At 44.0% G+C, this 15,805-nt stretch overlaps 1 protein-coding gene across 6 annotated transcripts in view; it reads left to right on the forward strand.

Annotated features, from left to right (window-relative positions):
• Positions 1-15,805, forward strand: part of LOC124141893 (protein furry-like) — a 91,045-nt gene that overhangs the window by 30,734 nt on the left and 44,506 nt on the right. For 4 of the 6 annotated variants that reach the window (XM_048387691.1, XM_048387688.1, XM_048387690.1 and 1 more), the window contains exons 26-34: positions 2,252-2,360; positions 2,908-3,067; positions 4,832-4,843; positions 9,971-10,125; positions 10,500-10,783; positions 11,861-12,111; positions 12,771-12,905; positions 14,725-14,799; positions 15,254-15,453. In XM_048387691.1, coding sequence (XP_048243648.1) covers positions 2,252-2,360; positions 2,908-3,067; positions 4,832-4,843; positions 9,971-10,125; positions 10,500-10,783; positions 11,861-12,111; positions 12,771-12,905; positions 14,725-14,799; positions 15,254-15,453 — 1,381 coding nt within the window. The remainder of the gene's footprint in view (positions 1-2,251; positions 2,361-2,907; positions 3,068-4,831; positions 4,844-9,970; positions 10,126-10,499; positions 10,784-11,860; positions 12,112-12,770; positions 12,906-14,724; positions 14,800-15,253; positions 15,454-15,805) is intronic. The other 2 variants (XM_048387689.1, XM_048387693.1) reach the window with 1 other exon arrangement.

Below are 15,805 nucleotides of genomic sequence, written 5' to 3' on the forward strand. Positions count from 1 at the left end.
AAAATAGCTAGGTCCAAGACAACCTGTATGCTTGTTGTTCCATGGGGATTCCTGGTTAAAATAGGTCCAAGACAACCTGTATGCTTGTTGTTCCATGGGGATTCCTGGTTAAAATAGGTCCTAAGCATCCAACTCCCATCTGACCATGGGGATTCCGGGTTAGAATAGGTCCATGACAACCTATACGCTGGTCATACCATGGTGATTCCTGGTTAAAATAGGTCCGTGACAACATGTATGCTTGTTGTTCCATGGGGATTCCTGGTTAAAATAGGTCCAAGACAACCTGTATGCTTGTTGTTCCATGGGGATTCCTGGTTAAAATAGGTCCAAGACAACCTGTATGCTTGTTGTTCCATGGGGATTCCTGGTTAAAATAGGTCCAAGACAACCTGTATGCTTGTTGTTCCATGGGGATTCCTGGTTAAAATAGGTCCAAGACAACCTGTATGCTTGTTGTTCCATGGGGATTCCTGGTTAAAATAGGTCCTAAGCATCCAACTCCCATCTGACCATGGGGATTCCGGGTTAGAATAGGTCCATGACAACCTATACGCTGGTCATACCATGGTGATTCCTGGTTAAAATAGGTCCGTGACAACATGTATGCTTGTTGTTCCATGGGGATTCCTGGTTAAAATAGGTCCAAGACAACCTGTATGCTTGTTGTTCCATGGGGATTCCTGGTTAAAATAGGTCCAAGACAACCTGTATGCTTGTTGTTCCATGGGGATTCCTGGTTAAAATAGGTCCAAGACAACCTGTATGCTTGTTGTTCCATGGGGATTCCTGGTTAAAATAGGTCCTAAGCATCCAACTCCCATCTGACCATGGGGATTCCGGGTTAGAATAGGTCCATGACAACCTATACGCTGGTCATACCATGGTGATTCCTGGTTAAAATAGGTCCGTGACAACATGTATGCTTGTTGTTCCATGGGGATTCCTGGTTAAAATAGGTCCAAGACAACCTGTATGCTTGTTGTTCCATGGGGATTCCTGGTTAAAATAGGTCCAAGACAACCTGTATGCTTGTTGTTCCATGGGGATTCCTGGTTAAAATAGGTCCAAGACAACCTGTATGCTTGTTGTTCCATGGGGATTCCTGGTTAAAATAGGTCCTAAGCATCCAACTCCCATCTGACCATGGGGATTCCGGGTTAGAATAGGTCCATGACAACCTATACGCTGGTCATACCATGGTGATTCCTGGTTAAAATAGGTCCGTGACAACATGTATGCTTGTTGTTCCATGGGGATTCCTGGTTAAAATAGGTCCAAGACAACCTGTATGCTTGTTGTTCCATGGGGATTCCTGGTTAAAATAGGTCCAAGACAACCTGTATGCTTGTTGTTCCATGGGGATTCCTGGTTAAAATAGGTCCATGACAACATGTATGCTTGTTGTTCCATGGGGATTCCTGGTTAAAATAGGTCCAAGACAACCTGTATGCTTGTTGTTCCATGGGGATTCCTGGTTAAAATAGGTCCTAAGCATCCAACTCCCATCTGACCATGGGGATTCCTGGTTAGAATAGGTCCATGACAACCTATACGCTGGTCATACCATGGTGATTCCTGGTTAAAATAGGTCCGTGACAACATGTATGCTTGTTATTCAATGGGGATTCCTGGTTAAAATAGGTCTTAAGCAACTGACTCCCATCTTACCATGGGGAGTCCTGGTTAAAATAGGTCCATGACAACCTATATACTAGTCATACCATGGGGATTCCTGGTTAAAATACATTCCCAGCAACCTATATGCTGGTCGTAACATGGGGATTCCTATTTTAAATACATCCCCAGCAACCTATATGCTGGTCGTACCAAGGGGATTCCTATTTTAAATACATCCCCAGTAACCTCTATGCTGATTGTAGCAGTGGGAGTCGGGATTCAAATAGGTCCCCATCTACCTGTATGCTTGTTCTACCACAGGGACTCTGGGTTAGAATGTGTCCCCAGCAACCTATGCTGGTCATACCATGTGGAGTCCGGGTTATAATGTGTCCTCAGCAACCTATGCTGGTTGTACTGTGGGGAATGTGGGTTTGAATAGGTCCCAAGCAACCTATAATGGCCGTACCGCAGGGAATCCGGGTTAGAATAGGTCCCCAGAAATCTATGCTGGTCGTAAGAGGCGACCAAATGGATCGGGTTGTTACTGTGTCCGTAATGTAAAGATTTATGATTAATGTCATATATCATTATTATCCTTCAGTAATGATGTATGTGTGTCACGTTGTAGTGGAACTGAGGAAGACTCTGTTGTCCCGGGACCTGAGGTACGGGTTGTTCCACCTGTTTGCCAGCTGGAGTGGTCACTTCAGTCACACGTTCGGAGCACTGGATAGAAGGTAAGATTGAGATGTGACCGCTATCCATGCCAGGATAAGCTGAATGATGGTTTGAATCCAAGGCTAACTATATTTTATCCTTGGCCTGTAAGCACCATGACATGTTCATGGGTTAAACTAATCTGGTAACCAGGTAAAATCTGCATCACTTGGGGCTTTCTCCCACATGATACTGACATATTACTGATGTAACTGAAATACAGTTCTAAGAGGCGTTACTCTTACCATGAAGATCCAGGTTAGAATAGGTCTTCAGCAACCCTTGTGAGGCACTAACAGGATTGAGTGGTCAGGCTCGCTGACATGGTTGATGCATGTCATCATATCCCAATTGCGAAATTCGATGATCAAAATGTTGATCACTGGTTTGTCTGGTCCAGACTTGATTATTTACACTCAGCTGTTATATAGCCTAGATATGTAGCATTAAACAACAAAGAAAACAAATGCCCAAATCACTCATTCATCTTAAGAATATCTTTAGTGTTTGATGGAGTCTCTAATGGCTCCACTCCCTGTGTAATGATACTCAACTGTTCTGTGCCAGATTGTCAAAGGAGGAAGCTTGGAACGAGCAGGAGCTGTCGGCTGTCCGCGCCATGTCGGCCGTGTTGTGCTGTGGTCCTGTGTTTGACCTGACCGGCCTTGGAGATGATGGCTACATCTACTCCTGGCTGGACACTCTGCTCAGCTCGCATGATGAGAAGGTTGGTCTGAGTTGCCCCTCTTTATCGTTAAGTATATGAAGTTGTACATTGGTGAAACTCTCCATACAGTTTCAACATCTATCATTGAATTCAGCTTCAGCTTTATCAAATACATTTCACTGTTTCACATTAATCCTTTAACATTATCATACATAAATAGCTGATAGACCTGATAAGAATATGCTTAAGTATTCATGTAATAACTATCAGGGATGACAGAGAGTTAAAAGCCTACAAGGATGTTCTGTGTTCCAGGAACTTCACCTTGGACCCGAGACTTGATGTTATAGCAAGAAGTCTGGGGTCCGAGGTGAACTTCATGAAAAACAGACTTATTCTTTGTCCTCCCTGTTTTATATCCATCCTACTTGTGCTTTACTGTAAATCTTAGAGCATTTGTTATTGAATATTTGAAATGCACCAGTTACTCTGACCCAGGACTGAGTCTGACTCTACATTCCTGCTGTCTCTAGTGCACTGTGGACAAAGATGGTCGCCCGTCTGTCCACATATCTGTTAGATGTAGATGAGACTTGTAGAATGTGTCTACACTTTGTTCTCTGTGTGCATGAAGGAGGTCAACTCCTGTAGTCCTGTGCAAACAAATTTCAAAATAGTCACTTTCTTAACTTTTGACATTTTCATGCATTGAGGACCTTGAGCAGTCTGGAACTCTAATTGACATTATCTGAAAGAAAACAAATCTGATTTCTTGTAGTGCAAAGTTCTTTCTTAACTTTTAGCATGAAAGAAATGAATCTGTGTAGAATGACATAGAATGAACCGTCAGAACCATATGGATGGAATGAACTCTGTGTGCCAAGCTGCAGGTGTATTGTTTCCACTTGTCTGTCAATCAAATAATGTAAAGGGAAATGGAGCTTAATCTGAAGGACACATGTAGATTCAGTGTTGATGTTTGGGGGATATGTCACTTCGGACTTTCCGCCAACATTAGGCTAACATGCCATGATAAAACTGAAATACTGTTCAAAGTGGCATTAATCTCAACTTGCTCACTCATCTGGTAAGGGATGTCTGTTGTTTGGCTTGTTCAAACGTTGTAAGTGTTGATGAGGTAGACCTGTGGTTAAGGCATTCACTCATCATGCCGTAGGCACGGGTTTGACTCCCCACATGATTACAATGTGTGAAGCCCATTATTGTTGAGTCCATATAGCTGAAATATTGCCAATTAAGTCCACCTCGCTAGTGCCTGTGTGATGCTGCTGTTAAACCTCTTCCCTAACATGCCTGTGAAGGTCACAGCAAGGTGATAACTCATCACAGAAGGGTTTCATGCAGTGTGGTACTTTGTGCCATCATATGAAACAATACAAACATATATATGAAGGCGTTCAAAATAGAAAGAAAACAAATTGTAAAATACTGTTTTCTGACAGTATGTTACATACAAGAGTTTTCAAGACCAGCTATTTGACAGCCATAATGCTAGGGCCACTGTTCAGGAATAGCATGGGGGAGGGTCAGGTTGTTAGTAGTTTGTCTAAGTGGGATCTAGTACCTTATTGATGTGACTGTCAGAGCTTTGACCTGACAGCCCTTCAAATAAGGTCACAGACGGCGCAGGGTCTGTGATAGGGGATAATCCTTCTTCAAAGGTTGGGTGACATTCATTTCATCTGGGATGACATGTGTCCCTCTCTGTGCAGCTGGTAGACATGAGCCAGCCATATGGTTCTGTCAGAGCTCTAGTTGATATTGTGTCTCTCATGACCATCTCTTGTCTCTCTCTGATGTCAGATGAAGCCGAAGGTAAGTGGTCACCACCGTCTCTCAGTCGCTACTGCATGTAGTGCAATCTCATTGGCAGCCATCTTGGATCCCTCACTCTGGTATCTAGCCTCACTGCGTTCTCTTGCCAACAATGAGACTCTAAGAGTCGGCATGGTCAGTGTAGGGGTGTGTGAGACTCTCACAGTCAGCATGGTCAGTGTAGGGGTGTGTGAGACTCTTACAGTAGGCGTGGTCAGTGTAGGGGTGTGTGAGACTCTCACAGTCAGCATGGTCAGTGTAGGGATAAGGGTGGGTGTGTCTCTCACAGTCAGCATGGTCAGTGTAGGGTAGGAGTGGGTGTGTCTCTCGCAGTCAGCATGGTCAGTGTAGGGTATGGGTGGGTGTGTCCCTCACAGTCAGCATGGTCAGTGTAGGGTAGGGGTGGGTGTGTCTCTCACAGTCTGCATGGTCAGTGTAGGGTAGGGGTGGGTGTGTCTCTTTCTGTCAGTGTATGGTAGGGGTGGGTGTGTCCCTCACAGTCAGCATGGTCAGTGTAGGGTAAGGGTGGGTTGGTGTGTCTCTCACAGTCAGCATGGTCAGTGTAGGGTAAGGGTGGGTTGGTGTGTCTCTCACAGTCAGCATGGTCAGTGTATGGTAGGGGTGGGTGTGTCTCTTACAGAGCATGGTCAGTGTAGGGTAAGGGTGTGTGTGTCTTCCAGTCAGCATGGTCAGTGTGGGTTAGGTCTTGGTGTGACGCTTACCCTTGGTGTAGGGTTAGGGGTGGGTGTGACTCATACAGTTGGTGTAGGGTAGGGGGTGTGACTCTTACAGTCAGTGTAGGGTAGGGTGTGTGACTCTTACAGTCGGTGTAGGGTAGTGGGTGTCTCTTACAGTCGGTGTAGGGTAGTGGGTGTGACTCTTACAGTCGGTGTAGGGTAGTGGGTGTGATTCTTACAGTCGGTGTAGGGTAGTGGGTGTGACTCTTACAGTCGGTGTAGGGTAGTGGGTGTGACTCTTACAGTCGGTGTAGGGTAGTGGGTGTGACTCTTACAGTCGGTGTAGGGTAGTGGGTGTGACTCTTACAGTCGGTGTAGGGTAGTGGGTGTGACTCTTACAGTGGGTGTAGGGTAGGGTAGGGGCGTGTGTGTCTTCCAGTCAGCATGGTCAGTGTAGATTAGGGTAGGGGTGGTAGTGTCTCTTACAGTTGATGTAGTAAATGTAGGGTAGGTGTTGGTGTTCTTACCCTCGGTGTAGAGTAGGGTTGGGTGTTACTCTTGGTGTAGGGTAGGGGTGGGTGTGACTCTTACACTCGGTGTAGGGTAGGGGTGGGTGTGACTCTTACACTCGGTGTAGGGTAGGGGTGGGTGTGACTCTTACCCTCGGTGTAGGGTAGGGGTGGGTGTGACTCTTACTGTCAGTGTAGGGTAAGGGTGGGTGTGTCACTTACTGTCAGTTTAGGGTAAGGGTGGGTGTGACTCTTACTGTCAGTGTAGGGTATGGGTGGGTGTGTCTCTTACTGTCAGTTTAGGGTAAGGGTGGGTGTGACTCTTACTGTCAGTTTAGGGTAAGGGTGGGTGTGTCTCTTACTGTCAGTTTAGGGTAGGGGTCGGTGTGACTCCTACTGTCAGTGTAGCGTAAGGGTGGGTGTGCCTTTTACTGTCAGTGTAGGGTAGGGGTGGGTGTGTCTTTTACTGTCAGTGTAGGGTAGGGGTGGGTGTGACTCCTACTGTCAGTGTAGGGTAGGGGTGGGTGTGTCTTTTACTGTCAGTGTAGGGTAGGGGTGGGTGTGTCTTTTACTGTCAGTGTAGGGTAGGGGCGGGTGTGACCCCTACAGAACAAGGTAGGGGTGGAGGTGATCAGTGTTGGTTAGGGTTAGGCACTACAGAGATAAAGACACTATTTTTAAGCACTAGGAAACCTTAGGAGACAAAATTTACTTGATGTGGAAAAATTGGTAATGTGGCTATGGTTAATGTTGTGTCATTACCTTAATTTGTGATAGTACGAAAAGGAATTGGCATTATGAAAATGGTAGGAGTCATGGAAGCCTCACTGCTGGGGCTCTTGTAACCCTGCTGTTTCCTCTGATTCGTCATCATAGCATCCTGTAAAGATCACTGCCTGTGTTGATAAGAATGTCATGTATGTATCACCTTAATGTGGACTAAGACCATGTTGTCGACTGTACTTTGAAACAGCAGTTAACTATAGGTAGCCAGTCTTGCAGTTCTAATGAGATGATGTCAAGGAGATGGTGTGTAGTTCTATCTGAATCTTGATGTAGACAAACAGGCGACTTCTACAACTTCTGTTGGGAAGATAATATCATGTAACTATGGGTATAGAAGTGATTGAGAGAGATGAGGCTAGATATCTGAGTAACCACTTTAATTTCAGTGTTGTCAGTCTGTGGCCAGTATTTCCCTTCTTTTGTTAGTCTGAGAAGCACTGTTAAAGACACTTTTGAAGATTTCATTTAAACTGATTCACATTTTCCTTTTAATAGATAAATAATGATAAAAATAATTTGATGGTTTGCTGAAATAAAAGACTGTAGACATTTATCATTTTTATAGGTCTGATCTCTATATAATTATATTTTGAAGATCACTGTTAATTTGCCAAGGGTGTGTTTAACAGTGTCTACCAGCCTTTGTTCTGCAGTATTATGCTTGTCATGATTTCATTTGCATTTGTTTTATTTTATAAACAATCACGAAGGATTCATACCATATCTTTTTATATAGCGACCAACGTCTTGAATGTTATTATCATTGTCACTATTAAAATTGAATGTGAAATAGCTTATGTAATGTTGAACTTCCTCCAGGTACAAACGCTTCCATATGCGCCAAACCACAATCACAAAATCCATTAAAACACTCTTGTAATCTGAACCCATTCAGCATGTTATCATTGAAACATCATCTCCAAATTCTGCTCCTCTAAGCTAGAATGATGCTGTGAAAATGTATACCTCTTGATGATAGTCTGTAATTCCCCAGCCATGCATTTACAGCCAATCATCTTCCTAGTCTGATCAACCTAGAAGTGGAATAAGATATATGTACATGGTATTAATCACTCATAGCCTGATGTCATACTGGCTCCATGAGGCTTTTGTATTAAATATGTTATGGGTTAAACATGTCTCTCCTTTGTGACTTTTCAAGGTGCATGTTGATCTGACTTTTTTTTAAGAATATAAAGGTACGTCATGTACATAATATGTTTTTTTTTTAATATTGTTTGATAGTGAGTAGAATATATTAACTGAGTATCAAGTATTTTGACGTGCTGTTTGTCCCACCCCATCAAAATGTTAGGTATTGTGACACAGAGTGTGATGGTTGTTTTTTATTGTTCATTGAGTGTGGTTCAGCAGTTGTTCAGTTAGATACTGTTCAATTTGCATGCTATATTTTGCTGAGTTTGTGTGCTGACTGAACATTCTATTTTGTAAATAATGCTACAAGCAGGTCAAAATTAACATGTTTTGTTCTCTTGGTCCTAAGGATCAGGCTGAACTTGATGATGGTGCTTGTCTGTAATCATCAACATCCGTTTTGTGAAGTTACTAAACTGACTCAGCTTGCTCGCAAATAGCTGCAAGATTGCTGATGTGGCAATAATCACCCACTCAAACTCAGCAGTAAGAGATGGATTGGCTTTTTATATATGTTTTAGTTTTCCAGTGTCTGTGTTTTGATATGAGTTTTGTTGAATTGGAAATATAATCCCTAAAGTTCATGATAAGGGTTTCCCAGTGTGAAGAGTGTCACAGTGGAATTCTGTTTTTGAATGACACCAATATGCAGAAACCATACACGGATTTGTGTACAGTACAGCACACTTAGGTATTAGTGCATAAATGCCTCATAATTATGAACAGTCACATACAAATTTATCCCGAAACCTATAATCTATAGTTACATTCTCCCACGGAGGTGATGGAGGTCATGTTGGGCAAAAGAGTGCTGAAGACACTACTAGATCGTCATTCATTTCCAGTTAGTACTTCGTTAGTAAGAGCAATGTGCAGTATGTAATGCAGGATAAGTATAAAATATAATCCATTGTATTTAACTTTGTAAAATATTGGATAAGTATATAAAATAGATACACTCGATAATGTAACAATTTTAATCGAAACTTTTAACATTGTCAATGATTTCCTAAAACCCTCAGTTACGTGGAAATGTGGTTGTGGTAGTTAATTTGTGTTCCTAGAGCAATATAATGCACACTGACCACTGTTTTACATTTCAACAGTTAGATCATATTAATGTTGGAAATACCTGTCTCAGATAAGGTTAGATACTCTTAACACAGACAAGCCGACATCTCCAGTTTCCGCTGTCCACGTTTTGACAATGAAGTGAATCAGCTGAATGTAGAAGTCATGTAGGATACAGTTAGGGTGTTTGTTATTCAATTGATCCGATCACTCATCATTCAGTGCTACAACAGTCACGATATGGCTGAAATATTGCTGATGTGACTATAAATTTTAACTCACTCACTCATTGCTACAACAATATTCCCATCATACACCTAGCCACTCTGTGTTGAGTTAGGTGAGCTACATATATGTTTGTGCACCATTTGTTTTAGTAGCTTGGCATATTTTTTTTGCTGACAATTATTGCCTCAACTTGAGTAATAAACTGTAGACTATTTCTTCCCAGAATTGTTTCAGTCAGCTTTAGTGAGCTTGTTTCAGAACATTGATTTTCAGTGTGCTTGGCGTTTGTAGTTAGGTTAATACAACTGCTTAGTTACATTGGTTAAATAATCCTGATTTTGACAGCTGAGATGATGATAATGGAAAACATTTAAAGTCGATAGCCATTCGTGTAGGAAGAGGTTCTAGTATTTTCTTAAAACAGAATATACAATAGCTGATGATATGATAGCAGAATAGATATTATGACAAGTTTTCAACTGAGCCTATGGTTGTTTAAAGTTGGCTTGTGGTAAAAATGGTTGTCATGTGTCCTAGTCTGGCACCAGGAATCTGTAACGAGGGGATTGTATCAGCAGCTGCAGTAGGTGCTTCAGGGGGATGGAGATCTGTGCTCCAGCATCTGAGACTGTATCAGCAGCTGCTGCAGCTGTTGCAGGGGGATGGAGATCCGTGCTCCAGCATCTCGGACTGTATTTCAGATCTACTACCTAGCGAAGGAGACGGTGTACCTCCTGCTGGACTTCAACCCTGATGTCCAGGGGCTGCTGGACTGGGTCATCGACAGGTGCTACACAGGCTCCAATGAAGTGGCCGATGGTTGCTTCAATGCCCTTGCCGCTGTCTTCCAAACCAGGTGGGACTTTGACACTGTGACTTAAGATCCTCAAATCAGCTCTCAACCGTTCTAGATGCTAAAGGTTTTCATTTGTGATTTGTGTAATGTATTCAGTCTTATATACATGGGTAATTGCTTATAAAGATATGTTAGAGCAGACAACATATCGCTCTTTGAACAAGATATTAACCATATGTCAGGATTACTAATTGATGATGGATATTGCATAATGATTCCATACAATCCTGACAGTGTTGTTTGCAGGAGAAACAATTATGACTGACTTTGTGAGAATCTATTCTTAAGCCTGCTGTATTATTTGTGATACAAGAAAAACCACAACCAAGTTACAACAAGTGATACTTGTCCTATTGTGTTTTCTTGTCTTACAGACGAGAGTACCCCTGTGACCATGTAGCGATGCTTAACCTGGCTGTGTTAAATGTGGGCAACCCACGCATCCAGACTCACGACACAGCTCTACAGCTGCTCCACCTTCTGGACACCCGCTTCTTCCAGGAGGAGCCGGTGTTCACGGACAGCTCAGAGGAGATCCACCAACCTCAGCTGCCCCTCAATGACATCCTTCTGGCTGTATCCTACTGCCATTCTCAGATGTACCTGTCTGAACAGCTAGCCAGAATACACCCGGATCTCACCATGCCCATGTTCTCGGGTGAGTGTCTGAACAGCTAGCCAGAATACACCCGGATCTCACCATGCCCATGTTTGCAGGTGAGTGTCTTAACAGCCAGCCAGAATACACCCGGATCTCACCATGCCCATGTTCTTAGGTGAGTGTCTGAACAGCTAGCCAGAATACACCCGGATCTCATCATGCCCATGTTCTCAGGTGAGTGTCTAAACTGTAAAACAGCTAGCCAGAATACACACAGGCCTCACCGGGCCCATGTTCTCAGGTGAGTGTCTGAACAGCTAGCCAGAATACACCCGGATCTCACCATGCCCATGTTCTCAGGTGAGTGTCTGAACAGCTAGCCAGAATACACCCGGATCTCACCATGCCCATGTTTGCAGGTGAGTGTCTTAACAGCTAGCCAGAATACACCCGGATCTCATCATGCCCATGTTCTCAGGTGAGTGTCTTAACAGCTGGCCAGAATACACCCGGATCTCACCATGCCCATGTTCTCAGGTGAGTGTCTGAACAGCTAGCCAGAATACACCCGGATCTCACCATGCCCATGTTCTCGGGTGAGTGTCTTAACAGCTAGCCAGAATACACCCAGATCTCACCATGCCCATGTTCTCGGGTGAGTGTCTTAACAGCTAGCCAGGATACACCCGGATCTCACCATGCCTATGTTCTCGGGTGAGTGTCTTAACAGCTAGCCAGAATACACACAGGCTTCCCCGGGCCCATGTTCTCAGGTGAGTGTCTGAACAGCTAGCCAGAATACACCCGGATCTCACCATGCTCATGTTCTCAGGTGAGTGTCTTAACAGCTAACCAGAATACACCCGGATCTCACCATGCCCATGTTCTCAGGTGAGTGTCTGAACAGCTAGCCAGAATACACCCGGATCTCACCATGCCCATGTTTGCAGGTGAGTGTCTTAACAGCTAGCCAGAATACACACAGGTCTCACCGGGCCCATGTTCTCAGGTGAGTGTCTGAACAGCTAGCCAGAATACAGCAGACCAAAACCAAAATTGTTATGATGGTAGACAATTTCCCATTGACATACTAAATATTTTGTTTACTATAGAATTTTCTGTTCTTTTTTTCAGAAATCACACACAGGTTTCAAACAGCAAAGCCCTCAGTGCGACAAACGTTGCTGAAGTATCTGTTGCCATGGTTACACAACATGGAACTGGTTGATCCAGCAGTGCCCCCTGCCAACCCCATCTCCAACTTCCTGAACCGACTCCAGGACAGCCAAACGGAGTCCATCTTCTGCCCCCTGAAGGGAGAGGGATGGGGGTCCACTCAGGCCACAGAGATGGTCCTAAACAACCTCTTCTTCATCACAGTCAAGGTGATAACTCTATCTGACCCAAACCCCATGGGGATTCCCAGTTACTAAAGATCCCCAGCAACCTGTGCTTGTCGTAAGAGATGACCAAATGGATTGGATGGTTCATGCTTGGTAACTTGGTTAATTGTGTGTCACTCTACCCCAAATATGGCAATTGATACTCACAGTCTCAATCACTGGATTGTCTGGTCCACACTTGGTTATTTACATGCCTCCATCATATGGCTGTTACATTTTGAAGAGTGTTATATTAAACAACAAACAAACAAGCAAACTTTCCTTTCTTCACTGTCCAATGTTGGGCACATGCGACCCTATGGCTTTAAGGTGCTTAAAGTGGCTTAAAGTGGCTGTACAGTGTTGTGTCCCTCAACTATTGCAGGATCTGCTGTTATGGGTTTGATTCCCCTTTGACTCTGATTATGATCCTTGGTTTGTCACCAAAGCCGTTCTTGCGGGTTTCACTAAAGGTAAAATGTCTATTACGATTTGTAACAGGTAACTTAAATCCCTAAAGGCTGGTCAGTGTATCAACTGGATTATGCTTCTTTCATACCGACAGTTTCACTCGTGAGATTTGCTTCGAGCTGACATTTTGTAACAGTGACAGCACTGAATGCTTCATCTGTTGGTTGTGAAGTGTATTCTGTCTGTTGTAGTTTGGCGATGAGCATCCGGTGGAGATCGAGGCGCTGTGGGCGGCTCTCATGGTGTGCTGGCAGAACAACCTGAAGGTGGTCATCCGGTACCTCGTCGTCATCACTAATGTCGCACCCACACACCTGCTTTCATTTGTAAGTAAAGTTTTTGTGACAGTGAGTTGATGTGTGCTTGACAGTAATATAAATCACCTTATACAAAGGTAGGTGATAAAGGTAGGCCCCAACAATGTGTGTTATAAAATGTGTGCTCAACAACCATGGAGATATATTGCTAAGCAAAGATAGTTCACACAAGGATAACCCCAGGTATGAACAGCCTTTATGGACCAGGGTTGACTTGCACAAATCGATCCTAGCGCTAAGATGATTGTAACTCCCGTACTTTAACATAGGCTTACAATAGTCGTAGCTCTAATATCGCTTTGTGCAAGTGGGCCCTGGTCGAGAAAGGGTGGATGTCCACACTGTGATAATGAACACAACAACAGTTTAGTCCTGTTTATTTTACTGAACATGCTGAATGGCCTTTGATAAATGTGAAACTTTCATGAACTACAGTGTGACTATTTCACAATACTGTACTGTAAACTACCATGAACAAAACACTACAAGAGAGATCCATCTCAGAGAACCATCTTACATTGCAACACATGTGACTGAACAATCAGGCCATGTGATGCATACACCTGGTGATCCTCTCTATCTATCCTGGACTCACATTTCTGTAAACCAACACTAACCCCTGGACCTATCCTCTATCTATCCTGGGACCTATCCTCTATCTATCCTGGGATCTATCCTCTATCTATCCTGGGACCTATCCTCTATCTTTCCTGGGACCTATCCTCTATCTATCCTGGGACCTATCCTGGGACCTATCCTCTATCTATCCTGGGACCTATCCTCTATCTATCCTGGACTCACATTTCTGTAAACCAACACTAACCCCTGGACCTATCCTCCATCTATCCTGGGACCTATCCTCTATATATCCTGGGACCTATCCTGGGACCTATCCTCTATCTATCCTGGGACCTATCCTGTATCTATCCTGGGACCTATCCTCTATATATCCTGGGACCTATCCTCTATATATCCTGGGACCTATCCTCTATCTATCCTGGGACCTATCCTCTATATATCCTGGGACCTATCCTCTATCTATCCTGGGACCTATTCTGGGACCTATCCTCTATCTATCCTGGGACCTATCCTCAATCTATCCTGGAACCTATCCTATATCTATCCTGGGACCTATCCTCCATCTATCCTCCATCTATCCTGGGACCTATCCTCCATCTATCCTGGGACCTATCCTCCATCTATCCTGGGACCTATTCTGGGACCTATTCTCTATCTATCCTGGGACCTTTCCTCCATCTATCCTGGAACCTATCCTCCATCTATCCTGGAACCTATCCTATATCTATCCTGGGACCTATCCTCCATCTATCCTCCATCTATCCTGGGACCTATCCTCATCTATCCTGGGACCTATCCTCCATCTATCCTGGGACCTATCCTCTATCTATCCTGGGACCTATCCTCCATCTATCCTGGGACCTATCCTCCATCTATCCTGGGACCTATCCTCCATCTATCCTTCTCTAACATTTTGGTAAACCTGCACTAAGCCCTGGATCACCCTTGGTTTTCATTAACATGTTATCGACCAATCAAACATCGAGATGAGTGAAAAGGAAATGGGTAAGGAGTTGGACATGAAGAAATTCTTTCCATCATAAAGAATTTTGAGGTGACTGAGAAGCATAGCAAATCAAATTGGCTAATGAAAATCAAGGGCATGTAATTTAAGATTTCGAGAATCATGGGAATTGATACAGAGATGAGCGAGCTCTGGAGATATAGAGGATGAAATGTGGTCTGGTCTTGAGATGTCATAGTTGTAAATGCTGAATGATTGGCTGACTGGTTTACCTATGTGTTGCAGGTCAAGAGGGTGGTGAGCTACCTTGGCCGAGCAAAGCCCGAGAAGTTGGTGGACGAGCTGATGAATGAGCTACAGGTTAGATTCCTTGCCTATCTGTCAGTGTGTCAGTTGGTAAACAAACAGAATTAATATTTAGCTGGAACTTGGTATCTTTTGCTGCTACTGTTCCTCATGTTTAGTCCAGGAAGTATAGATATAGTCAGGATGCTTGTATCTCCGTTGTTACCAAGTACCTGTCGGTATTCATGGGCAGAACCAAGTACCCATGCTTGTTGAACGATTCAGTTCTTTAGGTGGCTACAGTGGCTCTGTGTCAGTTTACCCTGACGTCATGGATTGTTCGTCCTGCAGTCGACCATTAGTTCGACCAAACTGGTTGTTTGCAGGATGCTGCTTTATGGAGTTAATATTGCTGACTGTGACATGAAACAGTAGGAATATACACCAAAATATCATGCTTTGTAAATACAGAAGATGTTATTCATTTGTTGGCATGTTACCAACATGTAACGTTGTTGATTTGTCCCAGACTGTGGAGACTCTGAACATGAACATCGAGAGGACCCAGACTCCTCCATACTACCGCCTGTCTGCTCAGCGTAAAGTAGGTGGCGCTCCGAACACCACTGATGACGAGAAGCTTGTGTGTCAGACTACGGACTGTCAGCTGGAGAAGGGTGTACTCCACACCAAGAGACACAGCACCAATGAGGATCTGCCCAGTGAAGCGTGAGTATTACCGGCTGTCAGTCAGAGAAGGGTGTACTCCACACCAAGAGACACAGCACTAATGAGGATCTGCCCAGTGAAGCGTGAGTATTACCGGCTGTCAGTCAGAGAAGGGTGTGCTCCACACCAAGAGACACAGCACCAATGAGGATCTGCCCAGTGAAGCGTGAGTATTACCGGCTGTCAGTCAGAGAAGGGTGTGCTCCACACCAAGAGACACAGCACCAATGAGGATCTGCCCAGTGAAGCGTGAGTATTACCGGCTGTCAGTTAGAGAAGGGTGTGCTCCACACCAAGACACAGCACCAATGAGGATCTGCCCAGTGAAGCGTGAGTATTACCGGCTGTCAGT

Source organism: Haliotis rufescens, unplaced genomic scaffold (assembly GCF_023055435.1).
Source record: "Haliotis rufescens isolate VD_foot unplaced genomic scaffold, xgHalRufe1.0.p SCAF_7, whole genome shotgun sequence".
NCBI classification, from domain to species: Eukaryota; Metazoa; Mollusca; class Gastropoda; order Lepetellida; family Haliotidae; genus Haliotis; species Haliotis rufescens.